The sequence below is a fragment of the Hoplias malabaricus genome, chromosome 2 (assembly GCF_029633855.1).
Source record: "Hoplias malabaricus isolate fHopMal1 chromosome 2, fHopMal1.hap1, whole genome shotgun sequence".
Taxonomy (NCBI): Eukaryota; Metazoa; Chordata; class Actinopteri; order Characiformes; family Erythrinidae; genus Hoplias; species Hoplias malabaricus.
In genome coordinates this window covers 76,352,706-76,361,236 of record NC_089801.1, presented here as the reverse complement: position 1 = coordinate 76,361,236, position 8,531 = coordinate 76,352,706, and the positions used below count along the sequence as shown (strand labels likewise).

At 41.4% G+C, this 8,531-nt stretch overlaps 1 protein-coding gene across 1 annotated transcript; it reads left to right on the top strand.

The window, feature by feature from the left end:
* Positions 1-933: 933 nt before the first annotated feature.
* On the top strand, positions 934-6,139 carry uncx4.1 (Unc4.1 homeobox (C. elegans)). The gene is made up of 3 exons (XM_066662111.1): positions 934-1,192; positions 2,188-2,363; positions 4,972-6,139. The coding sequence occupies exons 1-3, from the start codon at positions 934-936 to the stop codon at positions 5,914-5,916; spliced, it is 1,380 nt and encodes a 459-aa protein (XP_066518208.1). The 3' UTR covers positions 5,917-6,139.
* The last annotated feature ends 2,392 nt before the right edge of the window (positions 6,140-8,531 follow it).

Below are 8,531 nucleotides of genomic sequence, written 5' to 3'. Positions count from 1 at the left end.
TACAATTTAGTTTTCCACTTCAACAATATGAGTATTTTGCTAGGTTTTGGATAATCACCTAAACTGTTTCACACCTGCACTTCGTGTCTTTCTACTCACCAGTTAGAAATGACAATTAAAAATAAATAAATAAATAAATAAAAAAAATAAAAAAACGGAAAAATACCTCCAGTTGCAGGCTGTTGTTTCCGAAAGACGTGTAACTGCAAATTGGTTCTGACAGCTACAATAGGGCGTTATGATGGAGGGAGTCTATTATGGAGGAGGATGCCTCGCTGTAATTGAAGAACACTCTAAAGACCCGTGCACCAAAAAAACCCCTCAGAGCTATGTTTTTATTTTCGACAAGTGAATGAAACGCTGGGATTGGTATAAATATAGAAATAGACGTCGTACTTTTTAAAAATGAAATTAGTATCAATGACTCGCCCACCACGACCCGCCCCCACAACCTCAAAGACGTCTGGTGCCATGTTGTGACAGCCCCGCTGTTGTTTACTGTGGTTGGACGTCACGTGTAATTAGCGATCGGTACAACCCCCTCCCCCTTAAACACACACACCCCCCCCCCCTCAAAAATAAAAAAAAAATCACTCTATGACGTCACTGACCATTAAGGGTCCCGATTGGCTCCCAAATTGTCCGACGGCACGGAGGTCGCTGTTGACAAAGCGGAGGGGAGGGGGTAAAGAACAGGGGAGGAAAAAAAAAAGAAAAGAAAAACACGCGCGGGAGAGCCGAGCAGCTCTTCATTCCTCGCTCCGGAGCGCAGAGCATGCGCACGCTCTCCCGGTCACCGCCGCCGCCGCTGTCGCGTGCGCTTTCCACGGAGTGTTCAAGAGGCTTGGGTGGTACGTCTGGAAGCTTCAGCAAGGTGGGACCGTTTAAAAGGTGTGGAGGGTCGCTAGGGTTGGTGGAGGTGGGGGCGCGAGAATGATGGACAGCAGGGCGCTGGAACACGCGCCCCACGCCGCGTTCAGTCTGGGCTTCCCGCCTTACCACCACCACCACCACCATCACCACCTCGGACACAGACACGTGTTCGAGCTGCCCGGGCACGGGCTTCCTGCCACCGCCGCCGTTCCCTTCTCCATAGACGGATTACTGAACAGCTCGTGTACCATAGGCTCCACACCGCTGCTCGCGTCTGCCTGCGGGGTCAGTGGGGACGCACAGCAGTACAAACTCACCGGTGAGTGGAAACAGACCAGCTGACTTAAAGAAAAACTCTTAGATTTGGCATGTAACTTGCAACAAAATGGCACAGTCGCAGGCAAAAGTTTGCAAATGGCATGTTTTGATTTTCTAAATGAAAAGGCAACAACTTGAATATGACAACCACAAGCCTTTCAATGTTGGTTTTAACATGCAGAGAAAATGGCAATCAAATACAAACGGTTCCAAAACCTTGGTAAATACTACATTTTTAGTTGCCTGTTAAATAAATACAAAACATGGGTTTTAAGCACTGTACAAGATACATGTCATTTGAAACGAGTCGCTATATATATATATGGTAAAATTAATTACAATTTGCTGTATGCTGTATCATAGACTATAAAAATAAAATATTAAGACTGGACTGGAGAAAGTTTTATTCGACTGTTCTTCATATACCCTATTTTCTTCTGATGCTTCTCAGTGTATTTTTTCCCAAACCCTATCAAAAGCCTCATTTAATTACAAATATGTTTGAAATTTTTAAGTTTGTTGGAGATGAGTTGTGTTTTAACAATATTTGGTTTGGTACCACCGCCAGATATAGAGCAATACGGGCATCAAAGTTAAGTCTAAGAAACTAGCACACGATTTTAATTAGCAAAATTCAGATTAAAAATAAATGTACCGCAAAAACCGTCAAAACTGTAAATAAACAGAAGGGAGGTATACCTTCTTTAACTGATATTTGAGCATACGTGCTAGAAAAGCATTGAAGAACATATTTTAGTCTTCACTTTCCTAATATATTTTCTGAAATGTATTTAAAAATATTCCAGTAAAAATAAATTAATAAATCTCATTAAACATATATTTTACTCGGGTATTGATATTGCCGCTACATTATTGTTTACAAATGCCTATGAAGCTGCTGGGTTTAAAACTGATGTCCATTCAGTTCCTACGCTAATGAAAACTGAACACAAGAACACAACACTGACCGTTGCTTTCTCCGTGCGCGTGTGATAGACGGCGGTGACGCGGATAAGGAGAGTCCGGGATGTAAGCGCAGAAGAACCCGCACTAACTTCACGGGCTGGCAGCTGGAGGAGCTCGAGAAAGCCTTCAGCGAGAGTCATTACCCGGACGTGTTCATGCGCGAGGCGCTCGCGCTGAGACTAGACCTGGTGGAGTCACGTGTGCAGGTAAAAGACATGTACACTACATTTTCCTGGTAGAAATTTGATGTAACATAATTTAACACCCACTTCCTTCGTCTGTTTGCTATTCGTTATTCGGGTGATTGGATGGTCTGTTTGGGTTAACCGTTTCACGTCCAACGACAACCATTTTGATTGGTCAAAATTGATTGTTTCGTATAGCGGTGTCTTAGACCGATAAAATTGTTGATTTCTGTTCGTTTGGATGTTGACATTTTCATGCATTTATTCACAATTAAATTAGCAGAAAATGCTTGGAAATCCGCACATTAGTCCCATGTGACCAAAAACCACGTAGGCCCTGAGCTTAAGATTTAAAAACATTTTGCTTCGAGGTTCTCCATTGACAGATAAAATAAATAATAATAATAATAATAATTGCTTAAGCCATATCTGCCGTGACATTTTACCCCCCAGACAGACTACATTCGTGCCATTTATTTTTAATCGATTTTAATCGAACTTTTCTGGGAACTTGGCAGGCTCAACGACATATGGACCCCTATGTTTCAGCTTTCTGGACCTTAAAGTGTGACGCTTGATTAACAGCCTATTTATATTGAAATGTATGCTAATCTGTTTCTTAACACTGAATATAGCGCAGGCAACCTTTCATTTTTATAAACCAATAAAATGTCGCCCATTTTAAAACCAATATATGAACACATTTCTATTAATCTGTCTTGATTTTTAATTGAATAAACTTTAGATCCAAGATATAAAAATGTCCACGATTAGATTACAAGTAACATTATACAAACAGCTGTGGTTAGTTTTTTTTTTGTGATCCCGTCAGTTCTTGGACTCGTGCCATCTGTAAATGTCTGCTTATTGTTGCGTTTTGTTTTCACTCTTCTCCCCAAAACTTCAGTCATTGTAGATATAGCCCTTAAGCGTGTGAACCCCTTAAAAAGTATTAGATGTGCGTTTCAGGCTTTTATTTTGAAGGCGATGTCGGATAAGACAAGTGGGCTTTTTTATTATTATTATGATCATCATTATTCTTTGGGACAGTGTCAAAAGCTTAACTCGTGATTATTCGTATTCCTCCAGGAAGATTAGTGCGCTTTTCTAGTCCAGATGTAAACTCCATTATGCGGCGGGTTTGGTGTCACTTTGCGCTTTCAGCCCGCTTATCAGCGCTAAGCAGAAGGTCCTGAGCGCGGGAGGGCGCACGTGTGTGTGTGTGTGGATGGGGGCTTCTACCCAGCTCGGATGCGCAATTGCAATTGCTTTTGCAACTGCAGTAAATAGAGCCCGCAATTAAAGCGAACGTCATTCCCGAATGTCGCACTTATTCAAATTATTTCAGCATTAAAGTGTACTATGAATAGTTTTGTCATATATGCAGTGTACTATATGTTTACACGAATCACAGAGTTAACACTAAATAAATAAACAAACAAACAAATAAATAAATAAATAAATTCTCAGTAGTAATGTCTGGCGGAATTAATGTACTACAATTATCAGTAAGCTAATATCACAGCAAATTTCTCAGCAACAACTTTCTATAAATACGTGCTGTATTTCTTTTGACTCTACGCTGTCTGGGGGCTATTACTTAAACAATATTAAATTCTCAACTCTAAATGCTTCCTTATTATGTTGTTGTCAGCTGTTTTAGGCCATATCTTATGTATCGCCACATCTCATTTGCATATATTTGTTGTCCAAGCACAACGTATGAACCTGCAATTATCCAGTGGCTAAAACTGCTCTTCACATTTGTTAATGTGCGCATCATTTCATAACCTAATATAATTTAACATATTGTAATTGAAATATGTCCCCTATAACTAAACGTACTAAAAGGAATGAGTGCGATGTAGATGTTTATCATTTACACCATTAAAACAAATTCTGGTCTAATTACTATATAAAATGTAATGGTGGATTTAAACCGGTTAAATATTGTTTTTCGTTCTCACTGGCTATAATTTTTAATTACTCTCTTATTTATATACTACTATGACAGTAATCGGGGGTATTTTAGTTAAAGTCATGTGGCCACGAGCATTTTAAAATAGATACGATTTATTTCGTATAAATATAATGTTTTTTAAAAAAAAATATTTAAACCAAACACAGTGGGGTCAAATAATAAAACCGATTGACGTTTTGTACACTGCTGTTATCTGGGGAGATTAATTAATTTCTCCCCACAAAATCTACCCAAGGCTTTTACACGACGAAGCTTTTTTAACCGTTTAAAATGTATTCTACATGTTCATCATTTGTTGCTCTTAGGTTTCAGTTGTGTGCTGTTCTCTGGAGAAGTGTCATATTTGTATGTACCTATTGAATGTACCTGTATGAAACTATAAGAAATAATAATAATAATAATAATAATAATAATAAAGCCAAATTGATGAGTAGAATGACATCAGTGTAACCTAAATATATGAATATGGAATATGACACCATTAAGCTCCTTACACAGAAGAAGTACCCTTGAGAATACAACCCCAGTGACATGAGGGGGTATAACCCCAGTGACAGTTAATTCCTTGTTTTTCTGAGAGTGTTAATAGGACATGGTTAACATTACCCAGTAAGATTAATCAGATTCTCTTTGTTCTTGGTGCTACAGGTGTGGTTCCAGAACAGACGCGCGAAATGGCGCAAGAAGGAGAACACCAAGAAAGGGCCGGGACGACCAGCGCACAACTCGCACCCGACCACGTGCAGCGGCGAGCCCATGGAGCCCGAGGAGATCGCGCGGCGTGAGCTTCAGCGCTTGGAGAAGAAGAAGCGCAAACAGGAGCGCAAACTTATGCGCGCACAGGGCAAACTTTCGGCCGCTGAACTCCTCCACACGCCGGGCTCGGACAGCGACAGTGGCGTGTCTCAAAGCACCGACAGCGAGGCACCGCAACCTCCACCCAGGCAGCCGCAACACGGCTATGACCAACACCAAAGAGTGAGCGCCAACGCCGAGCTGCCCGCTAATCGGACACCCGAGGCGGGGAACTCTCCTCGGAACGACGGCGACCTTACCCGACCTTCGGCCTTCCATAAACTCAGTCCCTTCAGCGTGGAGAGCCTGCTGGCTGACTCCAATCCGAGGCGACGTCAAACCGTAGACTTCCCTCAGCCGCCTCTACAGAAACCTGTGGTGGGCAAGGGTCACTTTCTATTGTATCCTATCACACAGCCTTTGGGCTTCATAGTGCCGCAGAAAGATGGCGAATTTAGCCACAGGTGGCCCACTACAGCCGACTCGAACTCCAACCAAACCGCAGTTGACCTTGCTTCTAAAGATAACAATCACAATAACGACGCAAATAGCGTCGAAGAGAAAGGGCGGGAAAATGGCGCGAGTCAGAACTGCTCTAACAAACATATGAACAAATCCAACTCCACAACAAAAACAACAGAAAGTTGTGAGACAGAACCACAGGAAAACAAAGTTTCAAACGGCGGCGAGTCACGCTCCATTCACCAGGATGGACATGTTTCAAGAACACACACACAAACAACCGCACACACTTTGCCTGACAGCAACACTAACAGCGAAGACGTTGACATGGACTAGAAACAGACATGGCGGACCACATTCCCAAAGCTTATCGCGATTTTTCTACATCTGAGACTGTTTGAACTACTTTTTAAAATCACCTTTCTCTCACAAAAAGGATATTCTTCCTTCAGGTGGATTATGATTTTTTGTTTGTTTGCTTTTCATTTTTTCTTTATTTTGACTCAATTAAAACAGGCCTAGTTATGTCAACAACTCCAGGACTTTTCCTAAAGGGGGAAACAAGGGACATTTTCGAACAACGTGAAATCCTCAGAAAACCTTGTATAAACGATTAAGTATCAAAGATATTTATATATGTAACGTTTTCATAAATATTAATAATAATAAAAATATTGTAAAAGAAGAGACCACAGTCCCAAGCCTAGCTGCTCTCTTGTTTCGATGATAGGTTTGAAAGGCTGGAGCAACATTCACCCTTTCAGGACGAAAAAAAAAACAGCCAAAACAAAAACGAATGGAGGTCTCCCGCCGCAGGCGATAGGACCCGGTCAGCTCGTGCAGAGTTTTTCATATGAAAGTAATTATTTTCCCCGGTGGCGGCTGGGACGGTTCAGTTTTTTTCTTTTCTATTTTTTTTTTTTTTAGCCTGAAGGGTTATTATACATTACCGATTCCAGCGATATGAAATCACATAAACTTCCAACAATAATAGAATTAGCATGAAAGGCTGGCGAGTCAGATTGAAATGGGAAAATAATAGCCTCAGCAGCTGTGTGTGTGTGTGTGTGATTCGTGGGGCGGAATTTTCATGAGGCGGTCCTGTCAGGGGCGCGTGTAGGCGGCAATATTAAGATAGATGCTCGATGATATCCCTCATTGTTCTCGCGCGCGCATTGATGTTCCCGCCTTATCGGCCTATTGATCATGTGTCACCGTGTAATGGGACAGTCTCTCTCTCTCTCGCGCGCGCGCGCTCACTCTCTCTGTCTCTTACACACACACACACACACACACACAAACAACATTTGTATTCCTGTGTTTCTGGAGTATTTCCATTGCTATCTCTATGACCGGACTTAAGTATTGTAACACACCGGAAAGGGGACTTTCACCAATATTTCCAGATATTTCCATGATCAAACCTTTAAAACATCTAGAGTGGTCAGATCTGTTACACAGTGATTGTAAAGAAACTCTCTCTGATTTATTGACAGCGGTGGCGATGGGAACCTGACGTCACAATGTCTTCAGCTCAGATATGAAGACATTTTATTTACTCTCCACCGCCACCAGTGAATACACGCGTTCTAATGTTGGAAACAATGAAAAAAGTAGGCAGCTTTTGGGGACCTTTTTATCCCACCGTATCCTGCATGTACATATGTCTTTAATGGATTATATAAAAAAAAAAAAAACGTTTCAGGCCAAAACATGATGATGATGGATTGATATGATTTTCTCTGAGCTATTGTAAAACAATATCTCAGGCATCAGGAGGAGTAATCATAGACATTCTAATGCAATAACCTTCTGTGTGGGAGCTTTTAGTGGTATTACACAATTCAGTTGTCTGGTTCCTATCACCACCACTGAGCAAGGAGCATTTCACATCAGACCACTCTGACTTACTTACCAAGTGACTTTGGACCATTTAATTCTGCAGTGAAATTCCCTTTGAAACTGAGGCATCAAAGGGAAAATAGTTTGGTCTTTTAAATAGCTTATTCTTCAGTAATAATAATAATAATAATAATAAGATTAAGAGGTCCAGCTTAATGTGCTCATAATAGTGAACATTCATGTTTCTTAGCATCTTGGGAGCATTCAGTCCCCACAATAGGCTAAATACATTGTTATACACAGAAACATACAGAGAGAGAGAGAGAGAGAGAGAGAGAGAAAGAGAGAGAGTCAAATTTGCTCTAATAGTGGCTCCGAGTATCCAGAAGGAAATACTCCCATGGGGCAGATGGGCACATCTGCACCAGGAAAGTATTAACTGGAAGTGGATGGAAAAATATGATTGTGATGGAAGAGAGATGTCTGTTTCTAGAGAGATTCCAGCCAGTCCCATGTAGCAAAAACCCTACAGATGCATCAAGCGCATTGGACGTGTCAGTGTTTCATTTGAGGCACCAGATTTCTTGGAATTTTTCAACAACAACAAAAAAATTTAGGGTCCTCTGCTCACTTTGCAAGACTTAAAATCTAACCAGAGGGGCTGATATGATGATATCAGACCTGCTCCCCCCACTTCTACCAAAATACTCCACTACAACCCCCCCCTTCACCCAAACACACACACAATTTTCCCCTCCCCCATCCCCTCTGGTCATCGTAGCCCCCTTTATTTGCAAATAAATTGAAAATAAACGGAGGGTCTCAAGCTTTACCTCATGAATCCCAGATAGCGAGCCCGCTTAAATAATATTTACATAATTTCCTCATCCGGGCTAGTGCTGTTTGCACAGCATGAGTGCAGGATTACGGGGGTAAAATAATTAGAGAGTGAGAGAGCGGCAGTATAGGAGAGACAAAATCATGAGGTCCAATGCCTACACCAGGCATAACTCATTGGTCTGTATTAAGATGATATTCCATTATAGTAAGACAGTGTTCCTATGGGGTTTTGTAGATTTGTGATTTCATGTCATTTGCTGATGGAGAAT